Genomic DNA, 23602 nt, shown 5'->3' with positions numbered 1-23602 from the left:
ACTGCGCCGCCGTGATGCCCATAAAACATGTCATTGTCTTTATCTAATTGTAGTTTATTTGTGTGATTTCTTACTTCACCAATACGATGTAAAAAAAAAAAAAAAATCGGGCGAAGTGTTTGAACTTACGTGGACACTTCTTGACGCAAAAAGCTCCGTAAGTGTATTTTGCCCTCGGATTGTGCTCCACTTGGAAGGTGGTGGGGTTGTACAAAAAAGTTTGAGGACATTGCGTCACACATGCTCCACTGTCGTTGAAGTTTGTGCATGCCTGTGGAATAAAAATATATACATTTCACAAAAACAAAAACTGAACAACACAAAGTATTGCTAGTTTTGTGCAGATTTAAAAATTGACTATTATGGTCAATAAATGGTAGTACATCGTACTCTATGCAAAGCTTTCTGAATGTATTTGTGTTTTTGTGTGTGTTTGTGTGTTAGCTTACAAAGCAGTCAGTGTCCTTTGGTCCAAAGCAGCCACCTGCACACTCACGATGGCAGCAGTCACTCACATAGGGTCCAAAACAGCGGCCGTCACATTGCTCAGCACACACAGTCTTAGTCACTGGAGATGGGAAAAGTTTCACAAAACAAAAACTTAATCGTAGGAGAAAAAAAACATGATCTGTAAGATGTTTCAACAGAGTATGAAATATTAGCAAAGCTGCAAAGTTACCATAAACAGTACTCCCATGCTGTATCACCTATTACCTAATAGGCGGATTTTTATCATGCATTGTGTTCTGCATTCTGAATGGCTAAATAGGGACCACGCCCCTTTATGCAATTACAATGCGGTCTGATTTGTACAAATTCATAAAATGACATTATGAAACTACATTATATATGCGCACATCTTTTCCAACTTTCTCTAAAAGCCATCATGTCAACAAAACGCTCTGCAGTTTCTCGCTTTCCAGGCTAGCATTTGCGGAACAGATGCTAGCGTCCAGCAATTTTGTTGATTATCCATAAATGAAACCCATTTGTGTCTCCTACTCAAGTAAAATATGCTTTGGCTCGTGTATTCGTTGTTCTTACTTCTAAGGAACATATCAAGTATGCAAAATATTGAATCGCATTAGCTGTCATATCTACTGTATGAACGTATACAATTTAGTTGTATTTTTCACTTTTTTTCGTGAAATAGTTCAATTCTTATTAAAAAATGAAAACAATTTTGATCTGACGTCCATTTTTTAACCTACTGTGCAGATGTTTTTGCATAGTGTGCCTTCAAGAGTTAACTTGATTATTTTGACCGCTGTTCATTTTTTTTTTTGATCATAAATTTCTTTTTTTTAATTGTTCAATTAAGAAAATGCTTGACAATAGTGTACTTATTTTACAGTTCCTAATGTATTGGAGTATTAAATTAGATATGAATAAAATATTAATTTCAAGGATAATTATATAACTCATTTTAGAAAATATCCCCCTGAATATTCTTTATACTATTCTGTAAAAAATAAAATGTTACTTTCTCTTATTGATGACTCACAACAGGGCTAGCAACTATCAACACAAATATTTCAAATGTCCTCTGTTACCATACATGAGTAAATATATCTGACAAAACATTACAGAAATATTAGTTTAAACTATTTTTATTATTGTTTTCAAACAATACCCTCGTGAATTTCCTAATTGAACTTTTTGCAGTGTTATATACAATTAACATTTTAGTTTCTCTTGCAGAGAGGTCAACACAAGCCAACAAATAGAGTACAGTACATCTTAAAGTAAAAATGTCCAAATTGGGTGTTTATATTTCGTTTCCCAGCACTTATTTTCTTGATTCTATTGAGGTCAACTGAGCTTAAATGGTGTTTTCACTCCTGGTGTGGTTGCTTTAAAACTCATATCAAAATCATGATTATTACGACTAAAGTCAGTTTCTAAAACCCACCTTGTAAATATGTTTGATGGTTTAGCCTGGCATTCTTCTTTCCTATTTTTCCTTTTTTAATCTTTATTACATGTGTGTTCTGGAGTGCCAATCTAATCTCGTTGCGAGCTATATTGTTGTCAACGACAAAAAAGACAATTCAATTCAAAATTTTAACTAAATGTGTCCATCTTGGACTCATCATACCATAGAACACAATTTCAAACGTGATTGGTGGATTTGTTTTCAGCAGTGTCTTTTTTGGTGCATCATTTTTCATTTTCCATGAGCAGACACATCTCTGTTTTCATGTGTATTTATCCATTTTGAGGTACTAGCAACATTACCACTTTCAGTATTTCCCAGCCATGACACCAATACACCGCACATTTCAACCTGATCTAAAAAGAAAACATTAACTAGTCATCTTAACATTTGAACATCCAATCATCCATCCATTATCTGCACCGGTTATCCTCAGTGGGTTTTGCCGGGGTGCTGGAGCCCATCAAAGCTATCTTCGGGCATTGGGCAGGGGACACCTTAAACTGGTTGCCAGCCAGTCGCAGGGGTCACAGAGACCGACAACTCACTTGCTCATTCACACCTAGGGACAATTTAAACCGGCCAATTAATCTGATATGCATGTTTTTGGAGGAGGAAACTCACACAGGCATGGGGAGAACATGCAAACTCTACACATGAATGTTCGATCTCATGACCTCAGAACTGTACCGCACAATAAACAAGGTTGTTTTGCAATTGTCATATAACATACATTTTTACAAATACTTTTTCTTCTCCCAGTAAAAATAGTTAGTAAAAGTGAGAACTGTAATAAATAAGGAAAACATAAAAATAAATGACCAATGATGTTGCAAACTCCACACGGGGTACCTGTAATAATAATAATAATAATAATAATTTCCTTGTATTGTCATTCTGTGTAACAATGTACACAGAACGAAATGTCGATTGCACCTGACCCGTTGTAGCGAGCCGATGCAGCCGCAGCCAACAGAGGGCGCCGCCGACCAGTTTTTAAGTCTTAGGAATGACTCGGCCGGGGCGCGAACCACCGACCTCCCAGTCTCAAAGCGGGCGCCTTACCATCTAGGCTACTGAGAAGTAGCTGGACTTAAATCCTGAACCTATGCACCCATCTGCCGTGCCGCCATACTATTGAACATAATGCAGACGAAATTGTCAAAAGTCATTATTGCTCATGAATTGCTTGTAGTGCCGTCGTGTGCTGTGCTGTGTTATCTTTATTGGTGGGTGCACATTGCTTTAACAGGTTCTTTAGAAAGTCAAGTCAAGTCGCATTTATTTGTATAGCCCTTAATCACAAGTTGTCTCAAAAGACTGCACAGGTATCCAATACACCATCGCCTGATCTTAAAACAACAATCGGGCAAGGAAATACTCAAAAACCTTAAGCGGTTGTGTGCTGGACTCAGCACCAGGAAAATGAAAACCTTGAGAAGGGGTCTTTCAAGTGGTAATCCCCCTTCCAGGATGATCAGAGTGCAAAAGATTTAGCATTGTTGACAGTACACAAAACATAGTGAACATCAATAAAAGAGAACAATAGGTAATATGTTGAAAGGTGTCCAGAAAGTGCATGACAGCAATGACGTCTCAAGCCTGTAAAATAGTCCAAAAAGTCCAAAGCAGCCACAACGCAGCTTCCCATCTCTGCCGGCTGGTCGATGCCGGCGTTGGTTAAATATCATAAAATATCATCTGTGTCATGAACAATGTTCCCTCTAATTTTCCACGGGTCTAAGCGTTCACACAAAGTCGGTGAGCAACGCTTGAAACAACAGTGAGCAACCATAATCCCAAGTGTGGCAAGATAATTAATTATCAAACATGTCCAAAACTTGACATCAAGTTACATTTTGCTGAATTTCCGGCAATGCAAAATTATTTTTCTCTTTTGTATGAATTGACTCATGTACTTTTGCAAAGGTTGTACGGCCTACAGACGTCGTTTGTTGTTACAATTCTTTTACAAAATGTCCATTTCTTTTTATTTTGTTGCATACTATTAACATTTGTGGGGCCTATTTAGTCGGTTGTAAGATACAGAACTGTACTTAATGACATTTTTGAGTGGAAGTACAATGTTGGCAACAAGATTCACTTGATATAATTGGAAATTATTTGAATGTAAGACAAACTTTTTCTTCTTTTTTCCATGTTTTTTTCTCCTTTTTTAAAATTCCTTAAAAAATCTTGTGTTTATTTTTTCCGAGCTGATACTTTTTTCTTTTTGTTCTCTATTTACTTTTTTTCTTACATTTCTTTCTTTTCTTTTTTTCTGGCGTTTTTTCTAAATTCTTGCTTCTTTTTTTCTCTTCCATTTGTTTCTTTTTTTCTCAGCTTTTCACTACTTTTTCATTTGGTATTTTTTTCTTTTTGTTCTATTCCCCCCTTCCTTTAAGTCATTTTGTGCATACTTTTACATAATATTTGGTCATGTTGGGATTAAAGAAGCAAAAACAACCTGAAGAGCCGTTTAGGACCCGAAAGAGTCGGTTCATTTTAGTGAGCTGAGCCGAAGAAGCCGGTTCTTGACAAACTCTGCCAACTTTACTCAACTTCGTTCTACTTCGACTCGACTTCAAAATACCGCATTTAGGACACAACGTCAGGGGAACTCGTGTATTTTTATCTTCATGCACTGTAACTTTGAATTAAGTCGCTTCTTAATTACTGTAGTAATTTTGAGCCCTCATTTTTGTGTGCTGGCTAGATTTTCTTGTGCGCTGAGAATGTGCGAGCAGTGCGCAATTGCGCACGCGCGCAGCTTAGAGGGAACACTGGTCATGAATACAATCAGACTTGGTGCTCATAGAAATGTACCACATTATATGTTTAAAGAAAAACCAACAGTGAATCATTTTGGAGCGTGGTTTAAAACAGATTGCTTGCCTTTATTTTATTGTGCTTATATACGCCACACTGACTTTAATATTCTCTTTTAAAATGAGCAAAGGGAGTGAAATAGCTCTTTCATGTAACAACAACAAATCTCTAAAAGCATGCCAGAAGCTACAATTTCAACACACGTTGGCAAAAAGCATCCCTTGGAACCTTTATTTTTAAAAAGCAGTGACTCCAAAAAACTGAAAAGCATATAAAACGTAAGCAAATTGTAAAAATGCCTCTAATTCTTTAACGGATGAAAACAATTTTAGAACTCGTCAGGCCGGTTTTGTATTTTCCCGACAAAAACCCATATCTGAGATTTATCTTTGAGATTTGTATGATTATCTTCTAAGCCTGTGTTGATATACAGTGAGTTTTATGGCCAGACATATTCTGATAAATATCCTAGAGCATCAACATATAATTAATAAACTATTCCATAGCAGAGTCCTCACAGGATCTTGAGTAGGTGGTCAACACAAAGCTCAGGCTGATTTAATGACTTTGAAGTGAAATGGAATTAAAATGATGAAAAGAGTTGATGTTGTTTTCAGACACAGAAGGATATCAAAGCAACTGGTTACACTGAGTGATTGGACAATATGGTGGCCAGGTTATTCACAGCAAATATAAGACAAAGTGTAGGCCATGTAAATTAATACTTAACCTAACTCTGTTTTTCCATTTACTAGCTCCCGAATCCCTTTTCAGTGTGGATACGCCTCTCTCAGGTCTCTTTCCTTACATGGATAGTCTGTGCCTTGCCATAATCAAATCATATTTTAACTCTATCACTAATTATTTTGATTTTATTGTACTTTAAATGAAATAAAATTATTTGCATTTATATAGCGCTTTTCAAGTCAATGACTTCCCAAAGCGCTTTACAATGTGCTTCACATTTCCCAATAGCGGCCCTGCAGCCATGTAAGGCGCTAACCTGCTTATTGGGGGCATTAGGGGTTCAGTGTCTTACCCAAGGACACTTCGACATGTAACGCAGAGGAGCCGGGATTCGAACTGCGATCTCTTGATCCCAAGACGAGCGCTATACCTCCTGAGACACTGCCGCCCCAATGTTTGTGCATGTGTATGAGTTGTTTTAGGTTGTCGGGCGGGGTGATTTCCTATCAGAGGTGATTTTATGTCAGGACCAGAACAGAAACAGGACCCAATTGCGTTACGTTTCTCACAAGTTTTATTAATTGAAAGAGGAAAGGCTGCGCCCACGATCCGGCGTTCGCTAGGCACGGGAAGCAAGACGCTCTCGTACTCAGTTTGTGATCCGAGCGATGGCGGTGTTAAGGACGGAAAAAGCGGGTCGATAGGGCAAAAACGTGGACAGGGGTCAGGAGAGCAAAAACGTGGTCGGGGTCAGAAACAGGTCGTAAGTCGGGACGGGAGAGCAGACGTGGTCGGGATCAAAAATGGGTCGTAAGTCCGGACGGGAGAGCAGACGTGGTCAGAATCAAAACGGGTCGTAGCCAGAGACACACGGGAGCAAAACGGGACAAGTGGGAGTCAGGGTCGAAAAAGGCTTGCCTAGTGTTAACAGAGGTTTGCAGACGGACTGACAAAGGGGGGCAGATAGAAGTGGGTATACAGGGACAGGGAGCCAATAAGAGTTCGAGGCAGTTGGCGCCAAAGAAGCGGGCACAGGTGATTCACATAGGTAATCATGACATTTTATTGTCTAGTTGTATGCTATGTTTTCATACAGCACATTGAGTGGCATTTTTTTGCCTGAAAAGTGCTTTACAAATAACTTTTATGTCATTTGATTTGATTATGAAACTATAGAGTATTTCAAATATGACTGTCCTGTTATAGATGGTGCTCTTGGTTTAAACCTAGGAAATACTAAATGGTTAACTCAATATTGCAATATAAGAGAAGAAAATGTCAACCGTGGGGCGTGCCCCATGAAGTTCAATTCGTCTATCACTAGTTGCATGACCGTTATGGTGGTTTTTCGGGATAAATAGGCAAACATATTTCCAAGGTAGTGCTTGGAGAAAGGTCAATCATGCAATAGAAAAGTCTGTGAAATATGAAAGTTGTGTAATAAATAATAATAATCGTAATAATAATAATAATAATAGTAATCGTAATAATCTTACGGTCTTTCTTGCATTTAAACTATTTCCATGAGATAATAACAACAATAATAACAAACCCTCCCCAAAATTTAAAATCATCAGGCTCATGATATTTGGGGTGGAAATAGGTGGAAATAAAACGTGTCATCCCTGACTCTCAATGTGTTAAATCATATTTTATAGACCATAACTGGTGGGTGGGGAACCAAAAGTGGTTCGCGGACCTATTTTGACTAAGTAATGATGAGAATTTAAAAAAAGAAATGGGGGTTAATTACACTCCTTAATATTCGATTGCGATAATGGCCAGCTTGATCAGTGCATTTGAGAGAAACCACATCTCATTTATTTGTGATTTTGTTGGTTATATTTCCCTTTTCTGTCCATTATAACGGGTCCTAAGAAAGGCTATGGGAGGTCTTCATTGACTTGAAAAGTGCTATATAAATGCAGACCATTTACCATTTGGTGATAAGGGGAAGGAAAACTGGAAAAATGTGACAAGTACAGTATAATAATCTGTATTAACTTCATAGTTAAATATTTATCAATGTTTAGATACACATTTTGTAAATAGTTTTAATTTATGTTAGTATATGGCCATTTAAAGGCGTTTTTAGGGGCTTGCTTGTAGGTGATGTTGGCTTGTTGCCAAGTATATACAGTACTTAAAGTCACTTTTGTTTCGCCGGCCATTTTGTTTTTTGAAAAAGAAAAAAGTAAATATATTCTACCATCTCTGCTTTAAACCACACAATCCTTATTGGATATATATATACAGGGTTGGGGAGAGTTACTTTAACTTGATTACTTTCAATTACTTTTGGATTATTCCAATACCAAATATGTTAATAAAAGACAAAAGAGACTAAATATGAATACAATTATGACTCAACATGTGGTACGCTTTCTCTCCTGGCTTTGATCTCTTTGATCTCCGGCAAAACTAACATAAAATGCGACAGAAACAAAATGAAAATAAATCCAAACAGCTTGCCAACATCATTTTTGCCGTTCCATGTCTTCCGTTACTTCCCAAGCCTGCACAAAATGTAGTAGCCTAGATGGTAAGGCGCCCGCTTTGAGACTGGGAGGTTCGGGTTCGCGCCCCGGCCGAGTCATTCCTAAGACTTAAAAAGTGGTCGGCGGCGCCCTCTGTTGGCTGCGGCTGCATCGGCTCGCTACAACGGGTCAGGTGCAATCGACATTTCGTTCTGTGTACATTGTTACACAGAATGACAATACAAGGAAATTATTATTATTATTATTATATATATATATATATATATATATATATATATATATATATATATATATATATATATATATATATATATATATATATATATATATATATATATATATATATATATATATATATATATATATATATATATATATATATATATATATATACATACAGCTTGTCATTAGGGTGAAATGTTGGGTCCTGAAGTCAGAAAAGTTAAGAGCCAGTGGTGTCGAGGGTATTGCTTAAAAGTTTCTCCCATGTTTCTTACTGCCTGACAAAATATTCCCTTTGTTGCCTCCTTTGAGAAACTTCCATAATTATCCTCGAAAATGTTACAAAGTCCATCTTTGAAGTCATTTTCTTAAAAAACAGACCTACACTCATCATTTCTGGCAGTTAACCAAAACAGAGTGAACATATTCCGAAGAAAAGTAAAGCAATCAAAAATGAATCATCACATGATCGTCAGGCAGTAGACAAAACCTTGAGATAGAAAGTGCGATAATGGAGAGGTAAAAAAGATGGACGCCCCCCCCCCCGATGCTTATCTGCAGCTTATCAGTACCATCTTGCTAACAGTGATTTCCGGGTTCATTCCTCATTATCTTAATGGGATCACGACCACAGGACCACTGCATCAAGATATAGCCCTTGCTGCTCACAGGAGACTAGCAGTTTGGAACAGAGCAGAGCAGAAAAGAAAAGAGGAGCAGAAGAGAAGAGAAGAGAAGAGAAGAGAAGAGAAGAGAAGAGAAGAGAAGAGAAGTGAAGAGAAGTGAAGAGAAGAGAAGAGAAGAGAAGAGAAGAGAAGAGAAGAGAAGAGAAGAGAAGAGAAGAGAAGAGAAGAGAAGAGAAGAGAAGAGAAGAGAAGAGAAGAGAAGAGAAGAGAAGAGAAGAGAAGAGAAGAGAAGAGAAGAGAAGAGAAAACATGGAATACAGATTGGTAAACGGAGGGCCAGGAAAGTGCAAAAGATGCCATCAGCTAGTTTGCGAGAAAAGTAATCAAATAGGGGTGGAGGATAAACGGTGCAATGGCACTGTCGACTGATTACTTCAAATGTTCCACACTTAAACTTAGCTCTACAAGATTAAATAGATGAAAAAAACAAGATACATAATCAATTAGAGGTTAACTAGTAACTGAATCGTATTATATTTTTACTGTAACCCTCCAAACCCTGCTAATCTTCAGGGTTGGGTAGAGTTACTTTAACTGGATTACTTTCAATTACTCTTGGATTACTCCAATACCAAAAATGCTAATAAAAGACAAAAGAAACTAAATATGAATAAAATTACTACATTTTGTGCAGGCTTGGGGAGTAACGGAATACATGGAATGGCTAAAATGATGTTGGCAAGCTGTTTGGATTTATTTTCATTTTGTTTCTCTTGCATTTTATGTAAGTTTTGCCGGAGATCAAAGCGATCAAAGCCAGGAGAGAAAGCTTACCACGTGTTGTGAGTCATCATTTTGTTCATATTTAGTTTCTTTTGTCTTTTATTAGCATATTTGGTATTGGGGTAATCCAAAAGTAATTGAAAGTAATCAAGTTAAAGTAACCCTACCCAACCCTGCTAATCTTAAACCAATGCAAATAAGTGCCTGGGACAGAAATCCATAGGAAAGTTGAGGGTTGTAGCAACTCTTTGGTAAGGCAGAGGGCGCCTCGAGACCGTTTTTATAAAACAATATTTTCATTTTTCTTTCAAATATATATATTTTTTATTGAACATTAAATCATTACAAAATAAACTGGCAGTCAAATACTAAAGAAGTAACCTTTTTTAAGTGAACAGATTCTTCTGCAGGAATACCGAAAATAAAATCAGAAAATACATTTAAAAGATAAATAAAGTAGAAATAAAAATGAAAATGTTGACATTTTTAACTCAAAACAAGGAGCATATTCTTCAGCGTATTATATATAATTTTTACATATTCATATATTCGACAACAAAACTAACCGTTTGATAAAAAAAATGTTAGCTGCAGCCCTAATTTCAACATTTTTCAGCCACAAGATAAGATTTTTTTTTTTTTCCGTGGCGGCACCAAAGAAAACGGCAAGCTGCTCTTTTCAAAAGCCTTTTTCAATATTTGCAACATACTCATATTATTTCGAATTTTTTTACCTACGAATACAGTCCTCAATTTATATATCCAGATTCAACAGCAGTAGAAGTTATGTATAAAAAACGCTACACTTATCTTTACATGTCATCTGTGTCAATGTCAGCTTGCTGAAATGTCCTTTAATGCTAGTTGAACTATAACAAGCAAATGTAATTTGGTCCAGTATCTTGCCAACCGCTACCACCAACAACACAAAAAGACACATCTGTGTTGCAATCTGGCACCGCTCTTCACAGTATGGTTGCCAGTGCGCAGTCATCTAGAAATCGAAGGCTCACATTTTATGTGACGCATCCCTCGTTCGCATTTTCTTTCAGCACAGTAGTAAATATGTGCTTGTCATAGGCAATCGACATCTTGAATGGTTAAATGATTAAAAAAAATAACACAAGTCGGAGTAGAATTGAAAACAACACAGCTGAAAACAGAGTCAGGTGTGCGCCAGGCTCCAAATAAAAGAAGTGGACGTGAATCGTTAATTTTTGTGGCTGTTTAAGCCTGCGGCTAAAAAACTTTTGGCTTGTACAAAGGCAAAATTGAGTTTCGTTCCTAAATTTGAGCATGCAGCTTCTCATCAGGTTTACTGTGACGACTGGAATTTATGACAATTGTCGTGATCAACGGAGTCCTAGAGACAAACAAGTAATCTGATAATAACATGCAGTTTTGTACCCATAACGCTGCATTCACACAGAAAGTGACTGATAGGATGTTAATAGAATACAGCGATAAGAACAGATGACAGGAGGCAGGCTTGTGGTTACACTCCATGATAATATGCATCACATATGTCATAGTCAATCCGGCCTATCAGAAGGTTTTCAATGACCCACGTAAGGGGTTTTGATTTATCGTCGGGGGCAGTGTGATTGTCCAGCAATCAGCAAGCGTCGAGAAGTTCCATACACAGTTTTCAGATGTACTGGCCTTGTTTGATAGAGGTATACCAACACTTCAGACGTGCAATTTTAATAATTAGCCAGTGTGTGTGTGTGTGTGTGTTGTTTGGTGAATAGATTGTTAAGTCGATTGTATTTTAATCAAATTATAAAGTGTTTTAAAACATATTAGGTTGGGTAAAAGACAGAAAATTGCCATTATTTTTTTTTCTTTTAAGTAATTTTACCCTATTTTTGCTAAAATAATAACTAAAATAGGAATAGGCCGCAGCCTGTAGGCCACATTCACCCCTATGAAATTAATAAATGGTCTTCCTTGTCGTACAATAGTACAACAAAACCGGAGGGTTTCTTCAGAGCAAGAAGTGATGTAGAGAGCGGCTGTCTAGCTGCTCGCTGGCATCCGGGATCCTCGGCTTGACCCAGGTCTCCGTGATGATTGTAATACAACGAGTTGTAACTCTAGGTCACCTGTTTAATGGGTAATGGATATGGTATTTGTGGGATACAAACTTGGCATTAATGGCTTGTGTGAGTTGTTAGAAAGCCACAGCAGGGGACCCTGCCATCCACCCTCAACTCTGTCTGTCTCCTCCCAGACCCAATAACAACTAACGGAACACCCGGTGGTCTGGTCAATTTGTTGGGGATGTTGTATTGATAATGTAGGCGTATACAGACTAACAGTTTTTGTCAGAAGCCAATGTGCTCAAACTCCTGTTGAGAGTAGTTGTGTAACGCCGATGTATACGTGGTTGGAGTCCAAAGACAAATATATAGAAGGTACACAAAGAAGCACTGAATGGTAGAGCTAAGAGCCGCTGCATCCATGCGCGCCACCATAATAAAATCCGGCCCGCCCCCCCAAAAAATAGTGGACATATTATCTTGAAGAAGTACTATGATTAATATTTTCACGTTTTCTGCAATACCCATGGTTCCCCAAAATATGGCGCACCAAAACCATAAGGTTTATATAAGTATGTTTAAGGCTTGTATAAGTAACCTGTCTTGTTTTGTACTAAAAATTAAACATTTCCTCAAATAATATGCTCTATAAAGATAAATAAAGTTAATGGTAACTTACTTTTGGAAGATAAGCTTTAAGAGGTACTTTTCTGCGATCTAAGCACTTTCTCAACCGCATCAAGCTTTCTTATTCCACTTTAGTTTCAAAAGAAACGGCTCGCCTTTTTCTTTACACTTCACACCAACCATATTGAATGGATGCACGAGATATTAAACAATAAAAATGTCAACTTCCTTTGCGTGCTGAAGATAGTATTGACATAGACATTACAGAATGTTTACACAAAAACTAGGAAGAGGAAGCGGATTTTTTTAAATTCCGGGTGGATGCTGGGTAACCTCTCAAAGCACCACACGCTGGTAGCGGCAGAAAGAAGCACTACAGTAATGTCCTGTACTTTGAAAAAGGTGCACACAATACAAAATCTAACTTACAGCAATGTCTGGATTTTTTACCGTTTTACGTATGCAATCCATCAGAGTCCGACTCGTCGACTTTTAGAAATTTAGCAAGATTGTACATTTCTGGCGTCTTGTCTCAGTAGCCTAGATGGTAGGGCGCCCGCTTTGAGACTGGGAGGTCGCCGGTTCGCGCCTCGGCCGAGTCATACCTCAGACTTATAACATTGGTAAAATGGCGGCGCCCTCTGTTGGCTGCGGCTGCATCGGCTCGCTACAACGGGTCAGGTGTATCGACATTTCGTTCTTACAAAGAATGACAATACAAAGGAAATTATTATTATTATTATTATTGTTGTGTGTTATGAAGAAGAAGAAGGAAAAAAACGGAATGCTTTGATATTTTTTAAGCTCATCTCCATGCTTCACAGTTGTGTTAGCTGCATGGGCAAAAAAAGAAACAAATACTCTAATACTTACACTACGTAATATATGACGTGTAATAGTATCCGAAAGAAAAGATGATTGTGTCACTGTTTGCGTTTTATGCACCCTCTCATTTTGGGGAACGTCTGATCATTTTCAAAAAGTACGGCGGAGCCTCATAAGTGGTAAAGGTTATGGTAAGGGATGTCGAACTCAGTTTGGCTCAGGGAACGGATCCAGACTTTCTGTTCTCAGGTGGGCCAAAAAGAGTGTTATGCTTTATCATTCAGACTACATGACTGAACCTACACTACATTTTAAAATCAGAGATGACAAGCGATCTTTTCTAAACACAATGGGAAATACAATTTTCACATTTTGACCATTGTTTTAACTACACCATCCACTGCCAACTGCACAATTGGTGACTTGAACTTGAGTGAGGCTTCAGCGCATTAAACATTTTCCACCACTAAAGCTTCCCATTTTAGTTTTATTTTAAAGCTGTTTGTAGTTGACATTCAAGCCCTTCATTAAAAATGAGCAGAAACGAAAACAAATAAACTAAAAGCACAGTGGGCAGCACGGCGGCACAGTGGTTAGCGCATGTGCGGCACAGTTCAGGTCTTGGGAACCTCCTGCGTGGGTTCAAATCCAGCTCCAGACTTCCTGTGCGGAGTTTGTATGTTCTCCCCGTGCTTGCGTGGGTTTCCTCCGGGCACTCCGGTTTCCTCCCACATTCCAAAAACATGCATTTCAGGTGAATTGGCCGGTCCAAATTGTCCCTAGGTGCGAATGAGTTGTCTGTCCCCGTGTGCCCTGCGATTGGCTGGCAACCAGTTCAGGGTGTCCCCTGCCCACTGCCCGATGATTGCTGGGATGGGCTCCAGCACCCCTGCGACCCTACTGAGGATAAGCGGTTGCAGCTAATGAGATAATGAGAAATGCACAGTGCATCGACAAGATTGGAGAGGTGAGAGAACGATCATGATGATATTTATCAGCTGCAATGTAAACGGAAAAGTGATAATTGTTTGATGACACTTAACGGTCGAATTTGTAATATTTGACCACTAGATGGCGGTTTAGTGTCTAGTACAAACGAGGGGCAGCGATTCACGGCAGAGGGTGGTTGCCTATAAAACATGGCGCCGATCCAGGAAAGGATTCCATGGTGAAAAACGCATTTCTCAACTTCTCATGTTTCATAAAAAAATAACAAGTATTTTTTCCCAGCTTTCAAATAAATGCCATTTTTTTACAGGATGCATTTTTATGTACTACTAGAAGGCACTGAATATTACACACTGTCCCTTTAAGCATGGTTCCCATAGGTGGAATTTAACCAGCTCAAAATAAGTAGTGCTTATTTGTTAATGAAATAAGTCATTGTGTCACATTTTAATAAGTACAAGGTTATCATTGATACCAGTGTCACTCGTGTCCCCGGAGTCCCCCTTTGAACCCCTCACCCCTATGAAATATATATGATTTCTATTCTTAGCTAAAAACTATGCTCAAGGCCAATATTAAAATGATATAAGTATCTTGCTTACATTTTTCTGTATTTTGTCAATGTATTATATTGTGTACATTTTATTTATATATAAAAATCAAATGTAAAGCAAAAAAAAAAACTTTTTGTTTTGCCTTCAACATTTTATCAGATTTGGTGCTTAAAAAGGGATATACAGTACATTAACAGTACATCATTTTGATTTTATTCTTGCTATTTTAACACATATTTTAAGACATGACTGATACGTCAATTAATATCTTTCCTCCCTTATTTTTCCTTGGAATTTTCTGCAAAATTTTAGAACCCAAGTAAAAACCCAGAGTTCAAATGTTTTCCCACCCTCTTAACTAAAAGCTACTGACAGTTTCTGAATAATACTGGCTTCATTCATTTAATGTTCATCTCATGGGGTTTTCATACAAAACAAACGCATTTTTTTGCAGTTGAAAATTAAATATTTGTGACAGAGCCAGAAACATCCACCCATTTATCCATTATATGTACCGCTTATCCTCAGTAAGGTCATGGGGGTGCTGGAGCCCATCCCAGCCAACTTTGGGCAGTGGGCAGGGGACACCCTGAACTGGTTGCCAGACAGTCGCGGGGCACACAGGGACAGACAGCACACTTGCTCATTCACAGCTAGGGACAATTTGGACCAGCCATTTCACCTGACAAGCATGTTTTTAATATGTGGGAGGAAATCGGAGTGCCCGGAGGAAACTCACGCAAGCACAGAGAAAACATGCAAACTCCGCACAGGAAGGCTGGTAGTTGGATTGAATCCCATGACTTTAGAACTATGCCGCGGACGCTCTAACCACTTACAATATATCTTTATTTATTTGATCATATTGTAATATATATGTCAGTTTTTCAGAAGGTTTAATTAGGTTTTCTTAAAGTATTTGTGTCATTTTAAAAATTAGCAACATTCGATCAGTCAACTGATGGCTTGTAGCCCTGATCTATATTATTTTACGCTAACTGAATAAGATATTGATTAAAGAAACACTTGAGCGTTATATCAGCAGACCATATCAATGAAAGAGTGACCAAAGAAGTGGCATAAAAAAAAATCCGCAGAGCAAGCCTGCTTAAATGCATCGACAATAGTAACAAATCAATGTAGCACAATGTAAAAGAAGTTGCACATACTTGCAGGGTGAAGGAAGCATTGAGTAAGGGACACCTAAAACTACCTTTATAATAGGGACATAATTGAATGAATGTGGTATTTTTTTTTGGTTGTGTGTACAGACGCTGCCCGACTTACGAACGAGATTTCGTATGTTTAAGGTTTATATGAGTATGTTCAAGGATTGTATAAGTAACCTGTATTGTTCTGTACTAAAAATGAAACATTTCATCAAATAATATGCTCTATAAAGATCAATAAACTTAAGGGTAACTTACTTTTGGAAGATACGTTTCAAGATGTGTTAGAGAGTGGCCGAAAAAAAGCGATCTAACCTTTTTCTCAACCGCATCAAGCTTTCTTGTTCCACTTTAGTTTCAAAATAAACAGCTCGCCTTTTTCTGTACACTTCACACCAACCATATTGAATGGATGTACGAGATATTAAACAATAAAAATGTCAAAGTTCTTAGAGCGCTGGAGTTAGTATAGACATCGTATAGACAGTACTGTATAAGAAGCCTGTATTTGTTTGTTCTAAAAAATACAGATTTCATAAAATAATATGCTCTATAAAGGTAAAGAAAGTTGAGTTTAACTTCCTTTTGGAAGATGAGCTTCAAAAGGACCTCCCCTGTGATAAAAAGTGGCCGAAAAAAGCGTTCTGACCATTTTCTCAACCGCATCAAGCTTTCTTATTCCACTTTCATTTCAAAAGAAACGGCTCACCTCTTCTTTACACTTTACACCAACCATATCGAATGGATGCACGAGATATTAAACAATAAAATTGTCAACGTCCTTAGTGCGCTGGTGATAGTATTAGAATAGAATAGAATGTTTACACACGAACTAGGAGGAAGAAGCAGATTTTTTAAATTAAACTGGTAGCGGCAGAAAGAAGCACTACAGAAATGTCCTGTATTCGGAAAAAGGTGCACACAATACAAAATCTAACTTACAGCAATGTCCGGATTTTTTTCGACATCCCGTAAAAATGTTAAAAACTACCGTTTTACGTAGTTCGAATGGTCGTAAGTAGGGGAGATTCTGTATAGATAACTTTTTTTGTTTACTGCACCACTACACAACAAAACTTGTTCATATGTATAGCATGTGTTGTAATATTGAGATGCGCCACTGCATCAACTGTTTAGGAATTATTGTAGGATTTTCGAATTGCCTTCACTTATTTAGTCCTAATCATGCACTTGGATTTTCATAGATGTAAGTGTATTTTCTCTATTGTCCTTAATTAACATTTAATTCTGGATATAATCACACGTCGTTTTGCTATATCAATTTATTCAGATGTTATCCGGTCTTTACATTGTTTCTAGTGGTGTTTTTAGTTTGAGGGGGCTTTGAGTTTTAGCAGTGCTGGTCAGACCATGTCTACAGAAAGGGCTGATTTGTAGTAGGGATTCTTTCACTACTTATACAGTTTTGTTTTGTCATAGCTGGCCCTCCTAGTATAAAAGCGATTGTCAGCCATTTGTGACAACACACATCCTTGTTCTGTACCGCACATTGCCTGGAATATTCTGTTCCGGTAATAACAATCTCAAATGAACTTTTCAGGTCCAACATTTATTTTACTGATCACAACCTGAATGTTAAATAACCACGTAAAGGTGAAAAAGTAATTCCTCTTCAAATTCTAGCATTTAATGCTAAGGCTTGTTTTTCATGCAAACTACTTACAGCTTTGACACTGGTCTTCTTTGGGGCCCCAGCAGCGGCCATTACAGGAACGATGGCACTTCTGACCTGTAGGAGGTGATATAGAAAAAAAATATTCACATTATACAAATGGATCAGATCTAATATTAGTTATGTACAGAAAAAATATATATTATTCATTGGCAGATACAGTTGCTCATTTTAGGGATTATTTTTTTCTTTTTAATTATATTATGTCCACTTTTTATTGAGTAACATTATTACTTTTGGGAAAACTCATTTTAAGTATTGTTTTTTTATCTCTGAAAAATAAAAAAAATACTAATTGTTATATAAAAAGATGCCCTGACAGTGGCAGAAAACCAGTAAAGGTTGTCCCCTGCCAACTGCCCAAAGATAGCTGGAATATGCTCCAGCACACCCGCGACCCTAAAGAGGATAAGCGGATGGATGGATCTAAAAATATGTACTTTCTATCCGACATTTCAGGTAACCTGCATTTTTTCAGTAAGTATTTTTTTGCATTTTACTGGAGGAAGAGTTCAAATAAGAATAAATCCACTTAAAATGGGTGAAAATAATGTTGTTCTTTCTCATTTATATTTTACCATATCACTTTTTACCGTATCAGATACATTTCATCCATCCATTCATTATCTGCGCCGTGTATTCTCAGTAGGGTTGCGGGGGTGCTGGAGCCCATCTCAGCTGTCCTCGGGCAGTGGGCAGGTGACACCCTGAACTGGTTGCCAGCCAGTTGCAAGGCACACAGGGACAGACAACCATTCACTCGCTCATTCGCACCTAAGGACAATTTGAACCAGCCAATTAACCTGACTAAATGTATTTGGAATATGGGAGGAAACCGGAGTGCCCGGAGAAAACCTCTGCAGGCACAGGGAGAATATGCAAACTACACTTGAGGAGGCTGCGGTAACCCGTAACCTCTGCACCGTGGGGCTGCGTGCTAACCACCCATTCGCCATGCCGCCATCAGATACATTTTCTTATTTAAAATATATTTTCTGTTTATTTTACAATAAACAAAATAAACATTTTGTAAAATAGGGTGAATGAGTTATTATCTGGGGCAATAATTTTCGGGACAGCATTCTGCTTTGCAGTGGGGGAAAGTTCACACAGACATCAACTGCCCCTGATTCATTTGCTGTATTTCTCAGGAATTTCACATTAAAACCACTTCAGAAAAAAAAAAAAAAATGCAAAACACGTCGTATCCTTGAAGCTTCAGTTTGTGCCATTGGGGTTGGTTTTGGAGAGCTTAATTGACTGTCAGGTAATTGAGTGAGAGAGAAGTGAGGCGTTGTAAGTGCGGGAGTGCTGTCCTCTGTCCATCAGCCCCTCCAGACGAGAGCTATTAGTGCCGAGATTTACTCCGCTCCCAAACAGTTTCTACTCCTCTCTTCTTCCTCATACCTGTCCTTCTCAAACTTCTCTGCATACTTTCTTTTTCATTATTTTTCCCATTCACTAAATGCAAAATATTGCTTCTCTGTGTGCATTTCTGCTGCCTTTTGCTTGCTCTGAGTTGTAGGATCAGAGTGTGGAGTTTAGTATAGCCCTTAAGGGTGTGGATATAAAAGAAGAACAACATGATTGGCCGGTAATAATGCAGTTCATAACTTGATTATTTTTTCCAAAAAGAAAAACAATTTGATTCAAATAATAAGCTAAAAATTCATAAACCATCATATAGACATGCATTATTTTCAGTTGTGGGTTGAGAAATAAAAATAACTTTACTTGACCTAACATGATTCTTACCCGAGAGGAAGCTGACATGATTGACCGCCAGCTTGCTCCTAGGGTACCTCCGAAAACCAAACCCTTCGCCATCACATCACCCCTGTCCTTCACCAACTCCTCTGGCTCCCAAACAACCATAGAATCAACTACAAAATCCTCCACTACACCTACATGGCCGTTCATAGCCTTGCCTCTCCTTACCTCTGCGACTTCCTCCACATTGCCACGCCATCCTGCACCCTCCGATCTTCCTCCTCCATCCATCTCACTATACCCGCTGCTCTTCTCAGCTACATGGAGAGTAGAGCTTTCAGCCGCTCTGCCCCCCAGCTTTGGAACTCATTGCCGCCAGACCTCCAGAATTCTGCCACCCTGTGCACCTTCAAATCTGGGCTCAAAACCTACCTATTAAGACTTACCTTTTCTTGATTATGTTCCTCACATACTGCCCCTTTTTTAACTCTACTGCGATTTTATTTGCTATTTATTACTGGCTTGTTTTATTCTTGTTTTGTTGATGTTTGTTTCTGAATATGCAGTGACTTTGGGTGTCCTGAAAAATGCTTCGAAGTACAGTGCATTGTTGTTATCATCATCATTGATAAAAACATGTTTTTTTGTCCTGCCTTTATTGTTTTTTACTTTTTTTCGCCTTTTCCCTCTTCTGTTCTCTCTCTTTTCTTTTATTTCAGTTTTTTTTTCTCTGCTTCACTTCTGTTTCTCAGGTCTCAAACGACCCGTCAGCCCCTAGATGGGGTTGTGTCCCAAATTGGGCAGGTCTTGACTTGCCTTGATGCGGTCCCCTGTGGGGCCCTCTCCTGGTTCTTGATTATAGAGGCCTCCAAAGCGGGCTAACCTTGGTCATTCATGTTGCGACAAAGGGGGGAACTATTGGTTTTTGCCATATGGCTCATTCATGGTCCTTTTTCCTTCCACCATACCCAACCAATGTGTCATTGGTAGTCAATAGGTGAACAACCCCCCGAATTCCAACCCCTAATGCTGAGCGAAAAGCAGCGAGACATCGGGTACCAATGTTGTAAGTCTTAGGTATGACTCAGCTAAGACTCGAACCTACGGCGTCCCAGACTGGCACCATACCCGAAGCCCACCGAGATGTTTTTCTATCGCTTTTGTTTGTCATAATTTTCTTTTTTTTGTTTTCCTTTCCCCTCATTTTATTTTATCTATTATTTTTCTTTTTTTCTTGTTTTTGTTTCTATATTTTGTTCCTGTTTTGTTGTTTCTTTTTATTACTTTATTTTTTACTCATATTTGTTTCTCATAGTTTTTTCTCCTTTGGTATCTTATTTTTTTTTTCCCTTGATTTCTTATTGTTTTCTCTTTATCCTTTTTCTTCCTCATTGTCTCTTTTTTGTTCACCAAAAAATGATAATGTTTGTGTTCTTCCGTCTTCTTTAAGCACTTGTTTTCAGTTTCGTTGTACAATGTATCTTGTTCCAGATAATTTTGCATTGTAACACATGAATACAGTTACGTTGTCCCTTATGAGTGTAATTTGTAACATCGGTACACAGTTAATATGGCACTTAGGATTCCAGTCACTGTATTCCAGTAACTTTTATTTTATTGCATTGTTATGCAGTTCATATAGCCTTTTATGATGACGATGTTTTCTAGTTACTAACTACAGTATATCCGGTCAATTTTGTTCTTTAATGCTTTAAGCAGTTATAATGTTCCTTTTGGTCAGAATTTGGTCAGTTCCTGTGCAACAGTGCGTTTTAATCAATTTTATTTGCATGTTTCAAGGGGTTTGCATTTATTTTCAGATAAAGTCATTACAAATTAAGTTCAGGTGACAACTTACATGTGACACTGCTGTTGGTGGGCACCACGACAGGATAGACGCCTGTATTCTTGATAATGTCCTGCCAATGAATGGTATCTGCGTGACACAGGAACTTGTTTTGGTGGACATAGACCCCTCCACTCAGGATCTCTGTGAAGATAAAACAAAAAAAGGTATGTCTGTTAGACAGTTAGTACAGGAACAATATAACACTTTCAGTACAATATTGAATGAATCCTGACTCTGTCACTGTTGCCCATGGCGCCCAATTGGCATTGCCCGTTTGGCGCTAGCTGCGGCTCATTGACTGATTGGCTTCCCTCCAATTTAAGCTCAGTGCTCTCACTCACCCTTTGTCAATCCGTCAACGAACCTCTGCACCTGCAAGACATGGGTTTTGACTCTGTCCGGTTTCCTGCTTATGTTTTCTGTGCGGTATCATTCCCGTCCATTTTGCCCAGCTATTTTGTAATATCGATCTCAAGTTTCGTTTTCTATTTCATATCGATCTCCAGTGTCTGGTAGCGTTCCCGTCTAGTTTGACCTGTTTAATTTCTATCTCCAGTGTCTGGTATTGTTTCTGTCTATCTCATCCTGCTTGTTATCGGACTCCAGTCTCCAGTGCCTGATATCAATCCTGTCTGTCCCGTCCTGTCCTGTCCGATATCCACCCCATGTGTCCGATATCTGCTCGTGAAATTGGTATCGATCTTGTCGGCGTCTGGCTTTCTGTCATTCCACGCCAGACTGCTGCCTAACATTTTCCGCCCAACGATCGCCGACTCACTGGCGTTTGGGTTAACGTACATGACTGCCCCATTTCCCATAAAATAAAGCTTGTGTGAGAAACGAGATGCATCTGGGTCCTCCTCCTGTTCCGGTTCTTGACAGACTCAAGTCTTCAAAGTCGGGTTGCATAGTTTTAGGTGTCCTTGCAAAGTTTTAAATCAAATATGTTCTCTATTAAGTACATGGTAACATTGCCCAACTCAGTTCAAATAGTCTTTATATATGTATTTTCCCACCGCGCCTATTTGCTTTATCTTACTTTACTCATAGGTGTTCCGGCCATAAAGCGCATTACGCTGGAGGGGAAGGCATTGTGGGTAGGCGAGTGATATTTCACTAGTGGCCAAGCTTTTTTTAATTCCAACATAAAAATGGTGAAAGTAAGAAAAGGACTATTTTAAATACAGTCTAAATGGCAATCAAACCCCCCTAAAAAATGAAAAAGGAAAAGTTTACTCAAGGGTATCGAAGAATTTTACATACTTACACCTGAAACAAAAAGAGCTGCAATGATGATTTCAGCCAGAAGATAGCATCATCAAGTAGAATATTTCGAAATTACGGACACCACCTTTAAACAAGCTGCCGTTGTGATCATATAGACACTACAACAGCATCATATAAAATCGTTAACATATTTTTTCCTGCTAAATAACAGAAATAAAAAGGCCGACTGTGCCACCTCAGGTATCTCATCTCTCCTTCAAGGTGCGGTGGGAAATGTGGAAAAAAATGAATTCAGCCTTTCACCAAAGAAGCAATTATTGCAACCTAAGAGAGGGCTCTCATGTCCAATTCAAGTCATTTTGCACTGTAGTGCTGCTGAAAGGAATCAAATGATATAATAGCGGTGAAGAAAAAAACACATAAATGTCATAATATCCACCTACAGACCTTTATTATGAAGGAATCAATGTGAATGATTTACAGCCCTTTTTACAACTCCTTAAAACGACTCTAATAAAATTCTCAATTGTGGTTGACATAACTGCATCTGAAACGTAATGTTAAAATCACACACCAAAAGACACATTTAAAATATATTTTGCGACAATTTTTAATGCAAATGTAAATAATCTTGAATATAAACCACTCCCAATCCCCCTCCGTAAATTTAACAGTATCATAACCAAAATCATCTAACAGATGGCTGATAATTTTAATCATTCAAAAAATATATTTTCTACATAAAATAGAAAAAAATCTCAAATTGGGGTTTACAATCTACATACAGCTTTATGCATTTATTATGTTTTTAATATTTGACACCTGCAAAGGAGATTGCTTAGGATGATAGTTCGTTAGTTTGCTGTAGGTGACTAATATTTAACAATTTTATTTACAATTATTCTTGTCAGGACCAGAACGGAAACAGGACCCAATTGCGTAACGTTTAAGTTTTATTGAAGGAAAGAGGTGTCAGGGATGGAAAAAACTGATCGGTAGCCGAGACTGGGAGAGCAAGGCGTGGTCGGGGTCGGAAATTACTTGTAAACCAGAACGGGAGAGTAGACGTAGTCCGGAACAAAAAAAGTCGTAAGCCGGTACCGGAGAGCAGACGGGGTCAGGATCAAAGCAAGTCGTAGCTAGAGACAGACGGGAGCAAAACCGGTACAGGTGGGAGTCAGGGTCGAAAAAGGCTTGCCTAGTATACACTGAGGTTCACAGACGGACTGACAACAGGGGACAGACAGGGCTGGGTACAAATAGTGACAAGGAGCCAATCAGAACCCGCGGTGGTTGGCGCCAATTGAGCGGGCACAGCTGAGTAACATCAGTAATCATGACAATTCTTTCTATTGGCCTATTAGGTTGTCGTTCTTT

At 38.4% G+C, this 23602-nt stretch overlaps 1 protein-coding gene across 1 annotated transcript in view; it reads right to left on the bottom strand.

Annotated features, from left to right (window-relative positions):
- erbb4b (erb-b2 receptor tyrosine kinase 4b) overlaps positions 1–23602 on the bottom strand; it is a 434153-nt gene that overhangs the window by 126630 nt on the left and 283921 nt on the right. The window contains exons 4-7 of the mRNA XM_088353033.1: positions 21008–21139; positions 17431–17496; positions 450–568; positions 130–271 (exon numbers count right to left, since the gene is read on the bottom strand). Coding sequence (XP_088209159.1) covers positions 130–271; positions 450–568; positions 17431–17496; positions 21008–21139 — 459 coding nt within the window. The remainder of the gene's footprint in view (positions 1–129; positions 272–449; positions 569–17430; positions 17497–21007; positions 21140–23602) is intronic.

Source organism: Urocampus carinirostris, chromosome 14 (assembly GCF_059441175.1).
Source record: "Urocampus carinirostris isolate Australia breed hairy pipefish chromosome 14, RoL_Ucar_1.0, whole genome shotgun sequence".
Taxonomy (NCBI): domain Eukaryota; kingdom Metazoa; phylum Chordata; class Actinopteri; order Syngnathiformes; family Syngnathidae; genus Urocampus; species Urocampus carinirostris.
The sequence above is the reverse complement of the archived record's forward strand: the minus strand, read 5'-3'. Positions and strand labels throughout refer to the sequence as shown.